Source organism: Metopolophium dirhodum, chromosome 3, assembly GCF_019925205.1.
Source record: "Metopolophium dirhodum isolate CAU chromosome 3, ASM1992520v1, whole genome shotgun sequence".
NCBI lineage: Eukaryota > Metazoa > Arthropoda > Insecta > Hemiptera > Aphididae > Metopolophium > Metopolophium dirhodum.
The window spans coordinates 33,649,581-33,672,703 of record NC_083562.1 but is presented as its reverse complement, the minus strand read 5'-3'; the positions used below and the strand labels follow the sequence as shown (position 1 = coordinate 33,672,703).

General features: G+C 34.6%; 4 protein-coding genes across 5 annotated transcripts in view; 3 read left to right on the top strand and 1 right to left on the bottom strand.

Moving 5' to 3' along the window:
* LOC132940483 (cilia- and flagella-associated protein 298-like) overlaps window positions 1–23,123 on the bottom strand; it is a 60,096-nt gene that overhangs the window by 27,222 nt on the left and 9,751 nt on the right. The gene's annotated exons all lie outside the window — the stretch shown is intronic.
* On the top strand, window positions 3,624–13,823 carry LOC132941077 (uncharacterized). Of its 2 annotated transcripts, none has more exons than XM_061008937.1 (4): window positions 3,624–3,742; window positions 8,778–9,186; window positions 10,989–11,542; window positions 13,388–13,823. In XM_061008937.1, the coding sequence occupies exons 2-4, from the start codon at window positions 8,797–8,799 to the stop codon at window positions 13,440–13,442; spliced, it is 999 nt and encodes a 332-aa protein (XP_060864920.1). In that variant the 5' UTR covers window positions 3,624–3,742; window positions 8,778–8,796; the 3' UTR covers window positions 13,443–13,823. The 2 variants fall into 2 exon arrangements, with proteins under 2 accessions (XP_060864920.1, XP_060864919.1); XM_061008936.1 differs by lacking the exon at window positions 3,624–3,742 and adding an exon at window positions 3,749–3,939.
* Window positions 3,953–8,000, top strand: LOC132941076 (uncharacterized). The gene is made up of 2 exons (XM_061008935.1): window positions 3,953–6,298; window positions 6,931–8,000. The coding sequence occupies exon 1, from the start codon at window positions 4,855–4,857 to the stop codon at window positions 6,286–6,288; it is 1,434 nt and encodes a 477-aa protein (XP_060864918.1). The 5' UTR covers window positions 3,953–4,854; the 3' UTR covers window positions 6,289–6,298; window positions 6,931–8,000.
* LOC132941517 (uncharacterized) lies at window positions 14,283–21,917 on the top strand. The gene is made up of 6 exons (XM_061009606.1): window positions 14,283–14,570; window positions 16,964–17,385; window positions 18,934–19,136; window positions 19,263–19,529; window positions 19,608–19,902; window positions 20,980–21,917. Exons 2-6 carry the CDS (start codon window positions 16,981–16,983, stop codon window positions 21,352–21,354), a joined length of 1,545 nt encoding a protein of 514 aa, XP_060865589.1. The 5' UTR covers window positions 14,283–14,570; window positions 16,964–16,980; the 3' UTR covers window positions 21,355–21,917.

Genomic DNA, 23,123 nt, shown 5'->3' with positions numbered 1-23,123 from the left:
ATATATTTTCGAGCCCTGGTTACTTTGAAATCAAATTTGATTATTGTAATTTATTATTCAAGACAAAGTATAATCATGAATAAAAATAGCGAAAACTTTTCTGATTACGTTAAGGAAATGCAGTAGGGAAGTATAGAGATTATATATATAATATAATATGACGTATACACTATAAAGTTACACTCACTGTCAGTTGACGGGGACATATTTACTATTTAATGGGTGGAAAGGTTAAAAGACGATTGCCCCGGGCGTAATGGGGGCGTGATGACTGATGAGTATAATATTACTCGGAGGGAGATCGGTCAACCCATGGCCCCCTGGGTGGGGGGAGAGTGCTAAGTATACACCCGTGGCGCCAAAGTCCTTAAGTCGACGTCACTACTGTATAGTTAATACTCACAGTACAGTACAATTTAGAAATACTTAACAGAATACCATGGTATATGCAGTGTACGCTGTAACCACTCTATACATGAATCAGATTTGTCTGCAGACGGAAAGTATGTTGTACAAACTCATATAGCTATTTAAAAAAAAAAAAATAAACATTCATGTCGGACATGCAAAACATTTTTCATTCTATCAACTACATGCCAAATGCATATACAAAAGATAATAAAAGAAAAGAAATTTAGAGAAGTTTCTGGCATTGTAGTAAAAAAAATTCGACAAACACAAAATATAATTTGATTTATTTTATATCTATCTGTCAGACTACATATATAACAACAAGTGATCAACTCTTTTCCTTATTATTTTGATGACACGAAGCAATATAATTTTGTTAATAAAATCAAACTCTTTATCTAAATCTTTGTGGACCGATTCAATTTTAAAACGTTGGGCTTCGTTCAATATCGCACACTATTATCATTCATAACCGTACATTTTACACCGTTCAATACCGCACAGATTTTTTCTATTGCTAAAAAGAGAAATATAGAAGGTCGATAATTCAAAACCACACACATTTGATTGACAGTTAAAAATTAAAAATGTATTCATTATTGTTATAAAAAAAATCGTCGTAAAAAAAATGATATACCCACCTATAATAGGTATGTGTTTTTATAATTTTAATATTAATTAAAAATAACTAATCGTATTTTAAAAAAAAAAAATCAAAACAGGTAATAAGATAAAATCTGTATAAATTAATCAAGTATTTTAACTATGTTTTGTAGTCATCTGTATACGATAATAATTATTAATATATTGTTAAAAAAAATAGAGTATCGATCATATTTAAAGGTTTTTTTTCCATTATGTTATTATTATTATTAACTTTTTAATAATTATCGGTGCTTATGAAATAAAATGTCTCGTGCTTCTAAGACTATTTTTGGGTTAGGACAAAATTACTAAGGATTACGAAGGTATATAATTTGACCCCATAAAAAATATATAAGTATATAACAGTATATAACCGAAAAGATATTGGGCAGTTCTTTATGCGATGTTCAAAGTTTCTAAAAAAAATATAAGTTTTGATAACCTAAAATACTATCGAGATTCGAGAATAATATATCATAATCTATATATTTATTTTTTTTTATTAGTTAGCAATATAGTTAACTACCTACATAAGAAATAATTGGAACACATAAAAACATTTACTGATAAAAACAAATCTACAATAATGAAATACCAACATAGTTTTCTCATTCTAAACATAATTTAAAAATAACAAATTATATTCAAACGTCCAGAAAATTGGAAACAAAATCAAATTATAAAACTGTTGATCGTTGAACAACAAATAAAAATGTATTCAGTTATTGTTTTATTTAATATGGTAACTCTATACCAATTTATACAACCTATATATTATAATCTAGGTATAATGTTATATTATGTCACTAGAATCTATATATATTGTATATATTATATACTCACTATTTGGCGAGTGAAATTCACAAATTTATATCGAACAGTTATATAACGGTTATATAACAGAAACGTCGAGAAATAATTAAAAACTTACCCTTATAAAACATGAACAATGTCGAAGAAAAACTTTCCAGTAAAAATAAATCATACTATAATAATACGTTTCCAAATAGAATCCCGAAATGAAATATTTCTATTTACATCGTAATATACTTATGTAATACATAGAGGAGTGAACGAGGCCGCTGTGAAACCAGTGGGAGTGGCTCGTTCCTGTATATCAATTAATTTTATGGTCTTCAACCCTTGCTGCATACGCGAATAAGGATAGGTTTAATCATGACTTATTGATAATATTATTATATTAGTGATTACTTTTATTTATTTCCCCGACAAAAATGTAATACTCTTCGAAATGACTAGAGCTGGGATTTATTTGCATTGGAATGTTTTTTTTTTTAGTCTTTTCAGACATTTGGGTTGATAAAGTCCACGAATATTGATACAAATAATCTATTTGCATATTTTAATTTTACTAACACGAAAATAGCATGCTTTATGGTATTCTTATTTAAACGAAAGTAGTATAAAGTCTAGAATCTAGTGACGCTCCTAATTTATATTGCATAAAAACAGTAATTTTGTCATTGACGAAAAAAAAATGTAAAAATGTTAAGGATTTATTTAAAAGTAAGATTAACATAAACAACTTAGCTCACACAAATAGTAACTTTTTTGAATTTATTTGAAAATTATAAAGATACTCTTCTCTTTCACTTAATGATTATTCGCAAATTATTCTCAATTTTTTTGTATATTTTAGAAAATTACAACAAAATAAAATGCATATATTACCATTTTATATATTTCATATAGGCAAATTCAACAATATTCGCTATTTCTATTCTATTTCACTATAACTCTAGGACCTTTGAATTTCGATTCCACACGACTGGATACAACTCTATTGTAGAAAATAAAATAAAATAGTGTTCCGTTATAAAGTGTACCTGCGATGACCGAAAACATCAAATCAAACATATCATTTGCTGTACACCACTACCGCTCTACAAACGATATAAATGAGACGTGTCGAAATAAATGAATATGTTTTCTTCGATATTTAATGTTTATACATTTACTGTACCGTTGTCTGCATTGACTGCATTCTTGATCGATGTTTATGCATTTTTCGTGGTGAAGAGGACATGTATCATTTCACTAACGAGTTTTCTTTTTAATTAAACCATATAGGTACGGGATACCATAGGCGGGCTTAAATTATTGCGGGGGCTGACATTATCCGTTTATCCAAAATAAAATAACCAGTACTCCGATGATTATTTACGTCATTATCCACGAAAATTACAATCACCGGGGAGGGGATTTTAAAAATGTATAGGCCCCCGGAAACCCACGCAGATTTTGGACGATGGAGATGACCGATATTATTCCATAATAAACTGTCAAGTGTAGATTTTTTAAGATTATCCTCGACCATCCCTGATGATTATGTTTTACGCGACGTTTAAACTGTCGCAAAAAAAAAAAACAAATATTTCAAATCGAACCAAAAATAATTGACAGCCGCGACGGATGATTATCGTGTCGGTTAGACATATATTCGACTGAACGCGGATGTGATATTAATATAAACTTGTGGCTCTACCTATAAACGTATGAAACCACCCTAAACCGTTTCTCCCTCGGAGTAAACACAAGACGACTTACCACCATGCACGCGAGTGTATAGATAGCGCCCGAACACTCGCCAGCAGATGCTCACCGATTCGTAAAAGTCCGTCAGTCGACTAAACCGAATCAAACGAGAACGTCGCAAGCTTTCCCGGTAAGAATTATAACACGTGCGCGATAACAAAATTATTATTATTATTATTATTATTGGCGAAAATAAATATTACTGTATAGTATTGTGTTAAAAAATTTAAACTTACAGTCATACATAATATGATACGTATAATCGGTAGCGTACACAAGATATTATCATCGTTAGAGGGTTTCGTGATGTGTTTGACGTTTATATAGGTACGATTCTTTAACTTTAGAAAAACCTATTTACATAATATAATAATATAAGGCTATTCAATTTTACACTGTTATTGTATGTAGGTAATATATAATTTATGCTAATAAATCCTTAAAATGAATAATCCATCGAAAGGTTGTAAGATATAAGTAAGTTCTCGTCGCGTTACGGACCTCCTCAAACGATAACATTGACCCAATGACGAAGATCGTGATAACGGCATCGTGTGGAGTAAGGGTTTTGTGTATTGGTTAGGTATTAGTTAGTAGTAGGTATTAATAGTAGGTATTATTAGTTAGGTATTAATAGTACAGGTACCTATTGTATACAAGTTGGCCTTACGTTCGGCCGTCGAAAGGAGTTATAAGTTTGTCGTCGACTCTAATAATATTGATGGTGGCGCGGATAATATAATAAGTGAAAAAAAACATGACCAATGGCCGGAAGAGTTCGAGCGGCGGAGACTTGAAGTTGAAAAAACGAAAAACCTGAATCGGACCGACGAGAGCGAAATCGTTATCAGCGATCGGCAATAAAACACAGCCGAACACGTGATAACGAAAGACGGCGTCGTGGTTATCTCTTCGCGCGACGGTCTGGATTTATTGATTTTCCGCGGCGGTCTAGATTCCGAGGCGCCGGTCCGTTTGGCGGTGGCGGCGGCGTCAACGGCGAACCCCGGCCGCCGCGCCACCGTTACTGTGTGTGCACAACACGGCGTCTGGCCTCGTTATTCGTGTTCGCCCGGTGGTGTCACGCGCGGGGGGTGTACCACTGTTGTTATTGTTGTTGTCGTCGTCGTCAGCGCCGACGGTATAATATAATTCAAGCGGTCACCACGACCACGGGATATCGGGGTAATATTATCATATAACATATAACACGTCGTCGTCGTTGAGCCGGTCGTCACGATCATGCCGAAAAAGAAACCGATACCAGTAGAAGATCTGGTGGTGCCGCCGCAGGACACCCGGATATGCGGTACGATATGCGTGTGCCAGATGACGGCCGTGCTGAGCAGCGTGGCCATCGTGTACCTGACAGTGGCCATATACATGCCGACCATGCGGGAGTTCAAGTCGGGCATATCGGAGGACCCGGTAGTGTGCACCACCACCAGAAACGTGTCGTCGCAGAAATGCGACTGGAGCTCGTGCAGCGAATGGTGCCTGAGCAAGCCGTCCGGCGGCTGCGCGCAGATCTACGTCAACATCCGGCAGAACGGGTCGGCGCTGCTGTTGCACAACTGTTCACACGTTGTCAACAAAACGTGCTTCGGGTTCGACCCGGAGAACGCCAAGCGGTACACGTGCATCCGGGACGAGTGCAAGACGCTGACCGGCACGTTCAACTGCACCGACGGCGTGTGCATAAACATCACAGACGCGTTCCGGTGCGAGTTCCGCAACACGGAGCCGCCGCTCAAGTGCAATGAGTACCGGGGCAAGATCACGTGCATGGCCATAGCTGGCCTGAACAGCTGCGCGCGCGGCGAGTGCAGTCGCATTCTGGAGCCGTACAACTGCGACCGGCGGTGCGTGGACATACCTACCAGGAACAAGAACGTGATCGTGCTGAGCGGCGACCGGACGTTCTTGGCACGGTGCGACGCGGCCGCGCACCTGCCCGGTTACATGGACGGCGACCCGTTACCGCGGGAAATCGAAGACGGCGGCGGTGGCATCATCGAAACCGAAAGGCGGCGGCGGATATGGTCCGAGGAACAGGACGACGTGCTGATTGCGTCGTGCATGAGCGTGGTGCTGGGAGGGCCACCGGGGGATCTGCTAGCCACGGACTGCGTTAACGGGTCGCTACTGCGGCAGGACGTGCTGGCCGACTTTGCAAACTTCTCGCACCTAACCAACCTGAACGCGCAGAGCGACCGGCCAATCGTGGCCGGCGACGTGGTGGCGCCTCGCGAACACAAGCTACTTATTGCCAAGGACAGTCACCTGCACATCAACCTGGAGGGCTGCGTGAACACGCTCCGCGGCGAGTGCGACGTGTTCATCCGACGGTTCGGCAAGGACGGTTCCGACCACAACGCTCGCGCCCGGTTCCGGTGCTTCTACGCCACCGGCATACCCGAGCTGGCAGTCGTCCGGTTCGACTTGGGCCGCACGTACAAGGAGTTCCTGGTGGCGTCCGTGGTACCGGTGGTCATGCTCGTCATATCGTGCTTGACGCTCATCTTGTGCCAGCGAACGGTCGAGGTGGGCGACGACGCCAAGATGCGGTTCAAGCGTAAGAGCATCCGGACGCTGTTCCCACTGCACGACCGCGAGCTGGACAGCATCGCCGGCCGCCGACCGTCCACCGTCGACCTGGACAACACGTCCCTCTGAGATTCGCTACGTGAGTACAACACAGAATAGTAATATCATGTATTTTCGAGTCATGCCTGCAAGCGTAATTCGACGGCAATCAAGCATCCTTTTCATCCAGTGTAGGTTAGGTTCATCTTGCCGTTGGGCCTTGCAGCCTTTTTATAAATCCGGAAATGGATATGAGCCGTATTTTATATTATGAATCGGTTGAAGCCAATGATCTAACTATACATAGTATATACATAGTACATCGTTTTTACTATCATAAACCTTTTCCTTTATTTTTAATGAAAAGGTTAATAAAATGTCTGGTTTTGTATTAAGATTTCTCGCATTTGCACATTTTTTCAAAATTAAAAAAAAAAATTTTCAATTTATTACACAATTGTTGTTCTTGGGGCGCAGCTTCATTTGCAACCCATTTTTTCATCCGACTCCGTTGAAAAGTCTTGAGAACGCCACCGCGACTATATATTATATTCTTGTAGGTACGTTATATGTACCAATAGTAATTTTATTATATCAGTTATGACTCTAGTCTCTAATATACGAGAGTTATTATTTATTAATATATTAAACAGGATACTATTATTACTTATATAATATTGTGCAATTATTCTATTTAATTTGATTGACCATGTATTTCATTTCTTTTTCCAGGCATTCCCCTCTTACAAGATAGCCCTACTCGTCAGCAACAGATGTATTCGTTGCCAGACTACTAGAGCTTACATTTCACCAAGATCCGGACAGCTTACATAAAAAAATAAGCTTCGTACACAACACAAATCCGGATCGGTGAGGGGAACGCGTGATTGTTAAAATATGAAAAAAAATTGTTACTAGTGAGATTAAATTGTATTCACTCGTTTATATATAATTCATTGCATCTCGAAAATTCTGCACATAAATTACATTTGTGACTTGACACACTTTTACGACGTCGCTAAATTTTTAAAAATATATATTTTTTTTATCCACTTGATGCCTAATACACACGATAATATTAAACAATAAGCTTGATGGAATTGTATAGATATATGCGCGACAAGACACTTTTGCAGTACTTTAAACTAATTAAAAACAATATCACCAAAAATATGATAATATACTAGATTATTGTATACGAACGGTATAGATGCGCATATATATATATAATGTTATATTGTAAGATACAGTTTTTAAATAATAAATTGTTCAATATTAAGCCTATATTATACTCATTGTAATTTATATGTTTGTATTGTTATATTATTATATACGTTAAATATTGTTATAATTTATACAATAATGCATGTACGTCCAATATATGTTCACACGAGCGTTTCTAGTGGTATAAGTAGAAAGTAATTGAATACTAGGTATGTATAGTTTTAAAACGATGCGCTTATAGACGAAGATTTGTAAATCCATGTATTGTATAATGTATATTGTATATTGTATTATTTACGTTGTCGTTCTTCTGTATGAAAATCTCGACCGCCGCTATCGACAAAATATGGTCAAGAATAATGTGATTTGCACCAATTTCGTACACGAAATCAAACACGCATGCTATATAATGATATTGTTAATATTGATATATATCCTTAGACATTTTTTATAACAAATAACTTATATAAAATATATATATTCGATATAACTATATGTACGCATAATTGCTGTTGCTTAACGATAGTGAAATCAACGTAAATTATACTTATGAATATATTATACACGAAAAATTATTATTTTGTTAAAATGTTTTATTTTAACCATACTTAAGGTTATATACTAAGAGTTTTGGGTCTTAAAAACGCAACACAACTCTTTTTAAAAGTTCTGAAAATGTACCATGTAAATACCTATTATTAAAATAAGTAGGTACCGAACGCAAATTTTAGTATAAATTAGCATAAATTAAATATATTTTTCAAAGTAAAAAGTTGAATGTATTTCTAAATGTTTATACTCCATGTATTACTGCAGGGTAGAGGGTTTTTACACTAAAAATTTAAATTTTAAGAGTAACATTATCTACTGAAAAATTTACATTGAATGAAATCGATAATTATTCAAAATCGACTATCAATGAAATACTATTATTATTTAATTTGTTTTATTACTATGGATTAGAAGAATACCTACATGTGGAATCGTGAAGACGAGATTCAGAAATAATCAATTGAAAATCGTAATCAATATAATATTATATCATCTCGTTTAAATCTGCATTTCTATTATGTTGTGACACGGAATTCGATTGATTGCTTATTATAATACACAGATTTATTAAACGAGTAAACTCGACCACGTTTTATATTGAAATTTTTAAATTTTTTCAAAATTCTGATTCATGGAATTTTTAGTAAGACTATACTCTAAATGCTCAAACACTTTTATAATATTATACGTATTTTATACACATGTCTGCAGTCACCTACCTATGCATCAGTCACTAATACCGGCCAACCACCGTCGAATTATGTACCTAATCAACACGAGTGATTTTATTTTGTCCCCCACAGATAGCGACTAGGAAAAATAATGGCCGAAACAGTCGCAGACGACGAGAAGGAAATGCGGAGCCGGCTGCCCAGCCAGGACGAAGGATCGAGACTGCTCGGCGAACCGGCCGAGGATAGCTTCTGTGAGCGCATCAAGCCCAAAGTGAGCCTGTGTCTAGGCACTACGGCCGTGCTGTCGTTCATGGTGTTCCTGTTCCTCGTGCCGTTTGTTGTCGACCCGGCGGTGTCCCGGCTGATCGCCCGGTACGCGCCCGAGCCCGGGACGTGCGCGCTGCATGAGCACGTGTTCGCCGCGGGCCTGAGCAAGTGTACATGGTCGTCGTGCCGGGAGGGCTGCACGTCGGCCACCACGCGGTGCCATCAGATAACCGTCAACTATTCACTGACGCCGTACCAACAATACGAACAGGCACGAAACCAAAGGGTGTATAGTTAGAAAATATTAGGTTTAGGTGTTTTTTTTTTTAACACGTTCGTAGAATTTGTTTCCAAATGAATAAAAAACTGTACATATAGAGCTGATATAGACAATACATGACGACGAAGACAATGAATGCAAAATTCAACATCTATATAGGTTACAGTATACGGTCATCAGTTGGTGTAGGTAGGTGGGTAATACCGCTATCTATTGAAGATTGATCACGAAATCCGCTCATATTTTACAATAATAGTTTTGATAGGTACCAAAAATAATCACTTTTTGAACTGCAAATTGAAAAATATACAAGAAAAAGACATAAAATAAATCCTTGGATGAAGTTAAATGTTTAAAATAATAATAAAAAGTATATTCATATAATGGATACTTTAAAAACAAATATTTTTGTATTCTATTATTTTACAAGCCGCGACTTAAATAAGAAAATATCTAAATAGCTCAATTCTTATTCTTAACTTTATTTTGTAAAATAAAACTAAAACATATAACACATTTTCGTGTATGTTTTCATTTAAATGTCAGTTAAATACAAATAGAGGCATCTTAAATTATTTAATTCCCAATAACCACAACAAAGCGAAAAATGGGTATAAAGATAGAAAAGTAACCATCAAATAAATTTATTCATAAGGTATAATTGAGACAGTGGCAATAAATTCGTTAAAAATCCGAAAGATTATGTGTTGTGTATCTGACTACGTAACTTAAAAAACTCATCTATAAACTAAGTACAATGAAAGACAATAAAGAAATATTTGATACAAAAAAAACAAATGGTATAAAATAAAATTAATTAATTGAAATATTATAAGACTTTTAATGTTTAAAACGATTGATCGACTTCGGGCTGTTTTATGAGTAACGCTATAACGAAGGTTGACGTCAAAACTATAAAATATTATAACTAATTAAAATGAGCTTTTAATTTCTGTGAACGACGTGAAACGACTAAAATGTATAATACTTTTCGTCGATACCTAAACAAAACCATCGTAAAAATAAAGAAATTATGTGGTGGAACCGAAGCCGGTAGCCAATAAATTTATATTATTAAGTTATACTGGTATAATGTGGTAGATTCTCTTTGTTATATTAGAAAAACTACCACTATACTCCTGCCGTAACAAATACATTAGTTTCATAAAATATAATATGTGTATAACTTAAATAAAAATGCACATATTGTTTTCTAATATATATATAACAATAGTACCTATCAACTCACTTTACGTGAATGCTTTATTGTTTTTTTATTTTTGCTTATAATATTTTATTCAAATAAAAATAAAATAAACGAAATAATTGCATACTGCAATCTCTCTGTTTATCGATCGCTCTTACTCATACTCACTAACAACTTATAGTAGAGATAGTAAGATGCTCATTTTATTTTTATGAGACTGTAAAAACTGATATATTTTGATGTTTGACTTGCGGTTGTATTGCACAAAGGCCAAAAATCTCGAGGGGCCGCTAAAATTTTGGGCTGGTAGGAGAAAATAGCCGCAGTACAATTTTTATTATAGCTGTATTATATAATAGTATACTGTCAACAAATATGATAATGTCATTAATATTAAAATTTGACCAGTATGGGCCCGCTATAGCAATAAGTTATTGACCAGTAGAAAAATATTTCTCGAAGGGCCGAGACTACCCATCCGGCCCTGAGTTGCGGCAGTATATTTAAAAATCGATATTAACTGTTATTTTCTAAATACACCGATTATAATATGACGTCGTAACGAAGTGTTTTTGGCGCGTTGCAGGACCGCATGTCTCCTGAGTCGCTGGAATGGGCGGGCACGGCGGTCCGGTTCCTGGTGAACACCGAAGGCTGCGGTTATCCGCCGTTCGTTAACTGCAGCACGTTCGCCCATCGGTACGGCCACATAAATTTGAAGGACATCCTCGAGTTCAACACCATCAACCAGCCGATGATCCAAGAACTTTACAGGCACGGTAACGAGACATCGCTGGGGCTACCTCCACCGCCAATGTTGTTGGACGGCTCTGGCGGCACGCTGCAGACGACGGCAGTTGACCGCCGGGAGAGAGAAATTTCCGCCGTGGCGCCGGGAGACGCATTAAAAGTGTTCCCGTGTTACTACAGCCGCGCTTACCCAGACAGGGTGGTGGCCGACTACGACTGGCACCACACAATCAAGACTCTGGTGGCCGCCGTGGTCATACCCTGGACGCTGTTCGTCCTGTCATGCACGGTACTGTGCTACTGGTACTGTCCGGCGCTCAAAAGGGAGTTCATGATCGACAAGAGAAAGACGGCGGCAATCAAAAACGAGAACCCGCAACTGGTGATCAGGTGAGCATCTCTTTTTTCTTCGTGCGTAGATAATCAGCCGGAAATCCTATATTGGTTATTCCCAGGCGTCTTCCCGTCTCGTCACTAATTAACCTATGGCACAGGTACCCAAAGGTGTCGCGTTGGCCAAATTTTAACGGCACGCACAAATATTTTTATTTCATTGTTTAATCTTTGGCAAATGAAAATAATTCTTTATTATTTCTAAAAATTAAGTAAACTTAAAATACACGTGAAAGTTTATTTTCCACAGTGAATTATTCAAAATCAAAAGAGAAAAAATATGTATAATTGGATGAAGTTAAGACATTGAGGACAGACAAAATTCACAACTGATACAAAAAATTATTTATCGGTCCTATGAACATATTATTACTGGCACATGAATTTTTCTTATAACTTTGATTACAAAATGTTGGCACGTAGCCCGAAAAAGGTTCGCTATACCTGCTACCTATATAGGCTGTATTGTTTTCAGTGAGTGATCACAGTTCGCGACCTTAATAGACTTCGCATGTCCGTGGAAACACTTTTATTCTCCGACTGAATATCGTCGATGCTATATTAGCCCGGATATTTTCTATCTATCTCGACAATGACAACATTATACTGAAAACCAACACTAATATTCTATATAATTTGTTTAACTCTTTTACACGCGATTAATCTATCCGATCAAGATAACCATGTGAAATACGACGATCGCACAAGTTTTAAATAGTTATACCTGTAAAATTTCGTCTACCGTCGTGCCACACAGCACACGCGAACGAATCAAATTCAAAATTGTACGATAAAAAAATAATTGTTCACATAAATGTAATAACAATAATAATAAATAATAATAATAATACCCAACGAGCCATACGAAAACAAGAAAATACACTACAAACAAACCGAATGAAATGTATTTCATAAAATTATTATACCACTCCTTGTATACGTCTGACATTAAATTAGAGTTACATTTATTATATATTTCTAACAACTACATACATAGTACTAAACTTATATATTATTCATTCGACAATAACGACAATTTATTGCCGTCGACGATGCTATAATTTTAAGTTTAATGTCCAACATATCTACTCTTATTTTATACTACAATCTGCACGACTGTATAAAAGATAATTTCGTAATAACATTTTTGAAAACATTCCAAACTGAAAAATAAAAATCACTGTATTCAGCTTTTAAATTTAATTAAGTAAAGAAATGGAAAGTTTTAAACACTATATAAACCCAATTAGTTTTTATTAACTTTTATATTAAAACCGTTCAATCTATGTTTTTTTTAAGAATAAAAAAACTTTTACGATAAAGTAATAAAGAAAATGACGCAACAGTGCAACATAATATACATTTCTGTACCTTTAAAACCCAAAATTAAATACAAGTATAATATTATATTAAAAGTCATATTATTAAAATAATTAATACAGACTCAACACCTACATAATTTGCTGGGACCTGATGAAGACATGATCAAAAAAACAATATATTTTACTAATAAATTAATTTGTAAAAAAAAATAGAATTTTAGTACCTGCCAATAACCCATTAATTTAGAAAAAAAAAATGAATACTGGATTTAAGTGATTATACTTTTTCATTAGTTTTGTCTAACTAAAATTATAAAAATAAAAAGTAATTTATATTCATATTACACATAGTTAAATATAAATAAATACATTTTAAAATAATTTTATCTTTAAATAGGTACCGTAATAATATTATTATATAAAAAATTCTATCACTATTTGTTATTTAACAGAATAATGTTTTATGTATTGTAACGATTGTCGAAAAAGTATATAATTTTACCCCTCATATAATTTACAGGAGAAAATTGTCCAAACGGCCATTCAGCACAGACGAAGAAGATGGCGAGTTTTGATCAATAAACCCATACATTTGCTATTTAATAATGGCTTTTTTCAGGCACAGAAGCGAATGCTAAATTTTCAGTTCACTGATTCGGTCTAACTACGTTTATACTTGCATTTGTATTCTGCTTTAACTTCACACGAATATAATTTCAATAATTGTGTACGCCAAAAATTATTTTCTATCTTAAAAATATTTTTTTTAAATTACTTATACGAGCTCATAATTGTTTACAAAGCCTACAAAAGCTAACTGCTTTAGTCATACCTAAATGAATTATTTTTTATATATGTATATTTCACTTTTTATAATAATAGTTTATATAGACGTATAATTATTATACATACATATTATTATAAAATATATTATATGCTTCTTGTTCATAAATAAATTGTTTGTATAATACCCTACATATATATATATATATATATACATATTATGTATATGACTGATTATATAGTACAATATATTAACTGTTTATGAAATAAACTATGCGGTGAAAAAATTATAAAAGAAATTATCGAATTTGAATACACCCCCCCTCCCCTCTCCAAATTTTGACTATCATCCCCGCTAATGAGTCACACTTGAATGAAAACAGATAGATGCAACGCCCCATAAAATTGTGTATCGTTTTGATCGCACCTTACTGTGTATACTGTGATGTATTGATATTGTTTACCACTGCGGCAAGCATAATGCTTACATTAATTCATTGAAACGTTCAACGCGAGATCGTCTTAAACACAATCGATTTGACCCAGTACAAGAGAGGGGCTGACATGTACAGAGAGAAAAAAACTTCCACCAGGGTTCGTTGTGGTTGGGACCCTTCTCCGCTGGCGGCATCGAATAAACAGGGGAGTGTCACTCCATCGGAATTACGTGTTCCGTTCAAATATGTTTTGGTAATGCAACAGTTTTCGACTAGACATCTATCGGCATACATGTACGGGTAAATTAAAATCGTATAATCGACATGGAATAACTAATGCAGATCAACGGTAAAACAGTTTCCAATATACATAATACATGCAACAAAAAAACAACCGGATAAATAACAATTCTAGTTCAAATATATTTCCATTTTGATATGCTCCAAAACATATTATCGAATACTCAAGAAACGAACACAACTGTAAGTATACACTATTATGTATACAATTATCTATAATATTATGTGTGTGTTTTTTTTGTGACCTGTGTGTATACTGATAGGTATTGTATGTGTGTAATATGTCGGCCACATGATAGTATTTTAATCACAAGCATACCTTGTGTTATCAATATTATAATCTTTCAGTGTCAAATAAGTGAAAAAGTGATTAATACTTATGAATTGAATAATTTCGATGATAAAAATGTACCCCGAAATGATGATGTTATATTAATCTAAATTATGTAATTTAGTCTCATCCGTTTAAAATTAAAATAAATAAATAAATAGTGTTGTGAATTTAAATCATAGTCAAAACGTTTGTCATATTAAGTACCTACCACTTGGGGTATAGAACATTAACAATTTAAATAATCTAATTATACAAAATATGTAGTCTTGATAAAAGTACATTAAAATATTTATACTTACTATATTATTATTCATTAATATTTTCTATTTGTATTTAGTAAAAAAATGTTTGGATAGTTTGCAAATAATTAAGAATTTTTAAGATTATTTAGTTCATATTTAGAGGTATTAAGAAAATATTTAAGTTTTTAGTGCATACAATTCACAGCCCCGGTAATAGTAAATAATATGATATTTTAACTTTTAATATAAAATATATTTTGTGTATCTAAAGCCTAAAAAATATCATTTTCATCTTTTAAAGTACGACAATTTTACTTTTTAGAGTTTCATTTTTACACTGTTTTTTATTATAGATAGGAAAGTTCTTAATAAGTACCATAAAAGAAAAGTTTCCTAACCACCCGGCAAGGCTGTCACCGAGAAATTTTGATAAGTTTCTATAATAATAAGAACCAACTAAGTTTAACATAAATAATTCGTTTACCCGTATACAAAATTTAGTGCGCACATAACAGAGAGTATATTAAGTATAGAAATTCTTTATCACGTTTTCCATTTTCTATGATCGACAACAGATTATTGAGTTCAATTTAATAATAATATCACAATTTACAATATTTGAGAGAGAAATAATAGTAATAAATTATTTAGAATAAAAGTTGTTTAGTATTAATTACATTTTAAACAAATCTTATTTATTTCCAATCTATTGACAGTATATCTACGCATTTTAGTTTCCTATAAAATAGTTTATATGGGAAATTGAAAAATCAATTAGGTACACGTATAATTGAATGTAAATTATAAATTAGTTTATGATTAGTTTAGAACTAACAATTAATATAATATTAAAATATTGTAATAATGTATTTTTCTATTATTTTCCATTTTGTATTTTAATCATCTATATACAATATCATAAAAGTATACATCTATATTAATTTATAACCTATATAAGATAGAAAACTAAAAACATTGAATGTCTTCCTACACATTTGTACTTAATAAGCTATGAAAAGTCTATTCTAAATCATAAACAAAATCGTTACTTCATTATAATTTTCATTTTCCAAGTAGACTGTTTGAATTACTCCATTTAATTTACATAAAAGTGAAGCTTTTATAAAGCTTTATTCTCAAAGGTCACGTGTAACAATAATAATACGCTATTATAATAAGAATTTAGGGGTCAAAAACCTGACGCTGGCCAAATTAAGCACTTTACCGAACAGCAGAGCTTGTACAAAATTACAACATACAAAATAGCTTATAATATAATGTTATGGTTATAACTTATAACATTATTATAACCATTTAATCGATTATATAGCTAATATAATGTAAGATAAATATAAAATATATTAAAATAAACAATGATTAAATGCGTGGAGAGACAATTTTAAATAGACAATGGCCAGTTTATTTTAATCATTAATTTTGTTTATACAGCAGTAACACTGCAGGTTGTAACATTTCCATTAACTAAGTAAATATAATATATATTATATACCTGTATACATAAGTATATAACTAAACATCAACATTTAATTATTTTAAGTACCTACATAAGTAAAAATTAATTAAACAATCGATTTTTGGCTTTTAACGATTTATTTTCAAACACTGTGCCGGCGGTAGATGCCAATCACAAGGGTTCAACCCGACCAAACCTAACATTTAAATACACACGTATATACAATAATATATTTACCTATATCTAGGTACCCGTAAACCGTTTTTAAACACGACAAATAACGATTGGAAAAATATCTAAAAACTCTATACACGCGCAATAAATTAACTTTTTTAGCCCTTTAAACGTTCCCGTTGCACAACAATTGCTGCTGTGTCTGCCGCACGGCGAAAGAGAAACACAGCGCAACAACAGAAATCGGAATTTTAAAAAATAAATTTTAAAAACATAATTACTATTATAAACGTTATTATTACACCCATCACCCATCACCCAATCGCTCTGACCGTATGCCTATATTATGCAGGAAAGCACCGAAAGTCTATGGCGGCCAAGGATCGAGGCGGCAACAGTGCGGGCGGCGGTAGCCGGAAGAAGAAACACGAACCGCCGCCGAAGCCCATACCCGAACAGGACAGACACATTTGCGGACTGATATGCGTGTGCCAGCTTACGTTCGTGTTGAGTTCCGTGTCGCTGGTGTACCTGTCCGTGGCCATCTACGTGCCCGGCTACAGGGCGTTCAACGCGGCCATCGAGACGGTGCCGCTCATGTGCCAGACGATCAACTCGACGGTGTCCAACAACTGCGAGTGGGCGTCATGCGGCGAATGGTGTCTGACGAAACCGTCGGGCAACTGTCCGCAGTACCTGGTCACGGTCCGGCAGAACGGCACCGAAATCGGGGTAGAGAACTGCACACGGCTCACGAGCGTTTCATGTCCGCAGGCAAGTTTCCAAAACTATATACACGCTGTCGCGGGTGTTGGGTTTTTGTTTAGTCTTTTTACCGCACGCGACCGCGTTGTCGTGTTTCTCGGCCATGTTAATACAACACCCGTATAAAATATATTTCAACCCGCGGTCGACTAATTCAGCCACCGCCAATTCTAAAGCCAAAACCACCGATACCACGTGTGGTCATCGTAATTAAGTAGGTATATATCGCCTAAAGCCGAACACATATTATACATATTATTATATTTCACGTCGAAACCAAAACACAAACTCCCGTGAAATTATATTTACAAAGGTATGTGCAACATATTCGAGTAAAACACCGTGCTTTTCGTCCATAAAAAATACGATTCCGTCACGCAAGTCATATAGGTCGACTGTAAGGTACTAGGGTGTACAGAAAAAAATTATATTATAACTTAACAATGTATAATATATATAAATTGCAGTAGGTACAACGTATAGTTGTATAATAAACGCGCCGCGCCGGTTTAGCACGCGGCATTTCGTGATCGAAGAAATAACCTGCAAGAGACGCAATTATTATTAAAACTACAAATCAGAATATGTTTTTTCGCCGAATAAAAGTATAGCCTCGGCATATTGGCCAAGACGGTAAAATACTTCTATATAGGTACTGTGTGATTAACCAATCTAAAAACAATGCTCACCCCCATATTTTTTTGTTAATGCATTTGATTTTTGAAATTTGTATATAATATATGCCTATTATTAGGATCATATTTTCAAATTCTTGAGAATTGTTGTGCTACTTAACTACTTTAGCAATAATCTCCTATGGAAGATACAAACTTCTGTTTTTAAAATGAGAACCCCTTTCCTATGTAATACTATTTTACTGTAACTATTGAGTACTAAAGATAATAAGTCCATGATAATGAGTTTGGAAAATATGGGAGCTATGGAGATTTGAAAATGATTAATAATTTGTAAAAATGGTCCGAGTATAATAAATACTTGATTCAATATTACATCTATATTATATTTTTTTTAAACAATTTTGAAGAACTACTATCCTTATTTTAAACATTTTAATAACTGAGAAACTACTCGTTAAAATTTCGAATTAGGTTCATCATAATTTTTAAAGAATTACCCACTATGAATAATTTACAGTAAAAAAGGGAGGGGTTTTCATTTGAAAAACTGAAATTTGTATCGACACAGGACACTCTTGCATAAGTTATTCAAAAAAAGTTCAAGAATTTGGAATTCCAACAATCAGAATTTGAATAGATTTATTACTATAGGACAAAGTAGAGGTGAGCATGCTTGGCGAATCTAAGTATAGACATTAGACATATATTATAATTTATAGTATACGAGTATTATATCCTATGACTCGACCAACACCAAAAAGTTTATTCCAAACAAACAAAATAAAAACATGATGACACACACCCCATGATCGACCCGTTGCCACTAGCCGGCTGATACGTGGTGAAGTTGCTGAGCGCATACAACGCAACTCCATATATTATTGTCAGAACTCGTCCGATTAACCACGCTTTTCCACAGGCAAATCCGGATACACTGAAACGGTACAACTGCAACAACAACAAAGAGTGCCTGGGTCTCACGGGTATCATGGCCTGTAGGCTGGGCCACTGTTCCAACATGTCAGAGCTGTACCAGTGTTACTACAACAAGAGCGGATCGTCGATCAACAGCGACACAGAAAATTTGAAGCTCAACGGTTATTTCACCTGTGACAACGGGAGGTAAAAACAGCGAATTCTCTTGACTCGTAGACGACCTACTGCACCGCCACCGCAGACAGTCATCATACAGCTACAGTTGCATTATTGTTTAATAGTTAATATGCATTTTTTTTTCGCGTTTTCAAGTTGTTTCACGATTAAATGGCCATTTGACTGTGATCGATTCTGTAACAAAATCACGACGACGGGTGTCAACGTGTTCCTTCGATTAGGGGACACGGTGCACACGGGCGACTGTCAGCGAGTGGTGGCGTACAACAAGGCCAACGGTAATGCGGCGCACGGGGAACCGCTTGCGACGCCCAAAGAGATCTGGACCGACGAGAACTCGACCATCGGCATATTCATGGCCAGCTGTAACGGCATAACGAGAGACAGCGTAAACTCTCTGAGGTAAGTGCGGGAAACTGTAAGTTTTTTAAGCTTATTTTTAATTAAATTTTTTTCATCTGCTGTTGTTGTCACCTGCAGGGCCTTCGACTGCATCAACGGTACCGTGCTCAATGAATCACAAATGCCGCAACTGTTCATAAACTTCACGACGTTCTGGACGATATACGAAGCAAGTGATCGGTTGCTTGACGAGACCAACACGTTCGTGCCTGCGCAATCCGCCCTCACCGTCTACAACTCCACCAGACTGTACATCAACCAGCAAGGGTGCGTGAATACGTTGCGCAACGAGTGTAAAGACTTCAGCTTCACGCATGGCCGAGCCGGTGATAATCACACGGCCTTAAGCCGGTTCCCGTGTTTTTATACAAAGGTAACGTACCTCCCGTAATTTATTAATTATTTTATTGGTTTTCCGCGTAGTGATAATACAAAATCCCGATTCCGGCCATATATACAATATATGATACAAAATATAGAGAGGGTAAGTTAGGAGTTGTGGCTTGAGCAGAAATCATGGTAGTCTTTATATTAGGTATATTTAGGTGGCCCACAAAAAAAATATTATATGCATAAAATCTATATGATTTCTATTTTTAACAAAATAGTTTTTTTTTCTACGAAAATATTAGTTGTTTTCATGAGTATATGAACATTTCGAACTACTATAAAAAATTATCCCAATATAAAACGTATTAAAACAAAAGTTTCTAAAACAGTTGCCAGATGCCAATGACTGCTTAGTCCCTAATAAATACTAACGACATTATATGAATATATTATATATATGGTCATATGGATGTGTCCAATGTCTGTACCTATTTCCTGCGTAAGTCGGTTTTCAATAAAGTACTTAACATAATTATATAATACGCACAGCATAAATTGTACGACTTTTTTATCGGTATGTTAAATATAGCCACAGGTATGTGTCACTTAGTAAAAACGAAACAATTCCGACGAATACTATAAAGGCCGTATTACGAATGTGTATTCAAGAAAAATGGATCAACAATTATTTTTTCCCCATATGTTGAACAAACATCTGTATTTGTTTAGCTTATAACGAATTTATTTTCGTGATAAAAGATTACAATATAATGTAAAATTATAATACTAAAAATATAGCAATATTAGATGTTATTCGAGGGTAGCTTGATAAAATTGCATTTTGATATACAATTATTTAATATATTTTAATTATGTACATATAGTTCTCAAAATTTTTGTAAAATAAAAAGTGGCCCGCTCCCTAAAAATGTTAACGACTAGTGGGCTAGAGGGACTCGTCAAATAACCGCTGTTGATCGACTTGATCAAGTATATGAGAAATATCGGTAAAATTTTGCAAAAATCAACTTTTCATGTTTCACAAGGGAATTCAATTTTCGATTTCTGTTGAGATTTTTCACAGTGGCTAACGCCTGCGTTGTTGTTGTTTTTGATACAGAACGATTCGTTTTCGGCGCTGGCCCGTTTTGACTTAAACAAGACGTGGTGGGAACTGATGGTGGGCGTCACCGTGCCCGGCATACTGTTCGCCGTGTCGTTCCTGACGTTGCTGATCGTCCACCAGACGGTCAAGGTGGGCGATGACGCCCGCATGACTTGCCAGTGGTGCGCGGACGACGACGCTGGAGCCGCGGCCGACGAGCCGTTCATGAAGCACATCGACAATCAAGCGGCTGCAAGTGGCGGTGGCCGCAAGCACCGGAAGCGAGGCGAGCTGCAAGAGCTAAGTGTCATCGAAGCACTGGTGGCTAGGTCAGCGGACATGTCCGTTGGTGTCGACGGTAGGCATTTGGTTGATGGCCCGGACGTGTAGAGTGATACCGTTACAACGTTATAACAACATAATGATATTATATCGTTTTTTATTCGACGGTTGCGCGAAAACCACCCGGTCGACCCCTCCATCGCCCGCACACGCGACCAAAACGGTAACGCGCGGAAATCGAACGTCAGGCCGATAATTATTAATACGAAATTAGAACATACCTAACGATATAATAACAATAGTGTTATTATAATATTATTGTAATACCATTTTCATTTCGCGAACGATTTAAAAAGCTTTTGCAAACATTTTATTATTCGGACTCAAATATATAAGTATATAAGTTATATATTATAAAGCGTTATTTTTTCTATATACCGACTATTTCATACGCCAAGTAATAAAATAATATAGGTAAATAAGTAAGTTATGTGTATTGAATACACATCCACCACGCATTACGAGTGGATAATAATATGTTAAAAATGTATAATTAGGCAAATATTCCGACCATCAAAAATTATTCTTAAACATTGCGTTGATCATAATATAATTGTAGTCTTTTTTTATTTAAAGACTTTTTGTAATCTTTTTTTTACATATATTTCTTATTACTATAATATATTATATTCACTAATATCGTTTTTTTTTTTTTAGTTTTTTTTTATTACGCTAAAATAATATATTTGTATTACATTTTTATGTTTTATCACGTTTAAATAAATATTAAATTATTTTCAAAAATAAATGTATTTTAAAATTTAAGCCCGGTGTATTAATTCTGACGCCACTACGTCATTACATCAATATCCATTAATACCTATATACACATGTCAGATATAGAATATCGCTTGTCTTTACAATGCCATTACCTGCCTTACGATTCCTGACATATTGACGTTTACATTCTGAAGCCGGCACGTTTAATACTAAGTGTACTTACTACCTGTACCGTAAAAATCAAATATTTTTACTGGAAATATTGAATACATAATACATTTACAATTTTTACATACAAATTACAAACAGAAAATCAATGAAACGTGCCATTTGGTAAAACTAACAAAAAAAATACTCTATATTATATTCGTATCGTTTATTTATGATCAAATATTAAACACATACGACAATCAACCTGACACTTGTTTTAGTCAAATATACATTCAAATAAGTAAGCAATTTTTTGTCCAACATTTAAAAAAATTAGATTATAATACTTTAAAATACTGTAATATTATTGAACACGCGATAGTATATTAAGGTTCATTTACAAATTTATATGTTATAAGTTAAGAATAAGCAACGAAAATTATTCACGATGGTAAATCATTATATTATAAATTATAATATATTGACACACGGATAACGTCATACGGCGCAAAGCGTGTCAATTTTACCAAGACTTTATATACAAAAAAAAAAAAAAAAAATTGTACATATACGTAAAGGTACGCACCCTAAATAAAATAAATTCGAAAGAATTTTCGTAGAATAACAGTACAGACGTATTTCTGTGCTCCTTGTAAGTGACGGCGTAAGACATAAATTTTAGATTGGGTATTATTAACAGTTTTTAAAAAATAGTCAAAATACAAACATCGATCACTCTACGATCTACAATAATAATAATTATACTGATCATTATTTTGAATAATAAGTGTAAGGAATAGTAATCAAATGTATTAATATTGTATAAGAAAATTAATTAAATTTTTAAACTAATATTAATTATATATTATATACCTACCTATATATGTATATCAATATCTAATATATTATATTATTAATTATTATTAATATATTTATAAATGAAAACG

Coding starts and splice junctions, on each gene's coding strand:
- LOC132941077 (XM_061008937.1), top strand. CDS start 8,797: ATGGCCGAAACAGTCGCAGACGACGAGAAGGAAATGCGGAGCCGGCTG. Junction 9,187..10,988: donor CGTACCAACAATACGAACAG/GCACGAAACCAA, acceptor GGCGCGTTGCAG/GACCGCATGTCTCCTGAGTC. Junction 11,543..13,387: donor AACCCGCAACTGGTGATCAG/GTGAGCATCTCT, acceptor TATAATTTACAG/GAGAAAATTGTCCAAACGGC.
- LOC132941076 (XM_061008935.1), top strand. CDS start 4,855: ATGCCGAAAAAGAAACCGATACCAGTAGAAGATCTGGTGGTGCCGCCG.
- LOC132941517 (XM_061009606.1), top strand. CDS start 16,981: ATGGCGGCCAAGGATCGAGGCGGCAACAGTGCGGGCGGCGGTAGCCGG. Junction 17,386..18,933: donor CGAGCGTTTCATGTCCGCAG/GCAAGTTTCCAA, acceptor GCTTTTCCACAG/GCAAATCCGGATACACTGAA. Junction 19,530..19,607: donor GACAGCGTAAACTCTCTGAG/GTAAGTGCGGGA, acceptor TGTCACCTGCAG/GGCCTTCGACTGCATCAACG.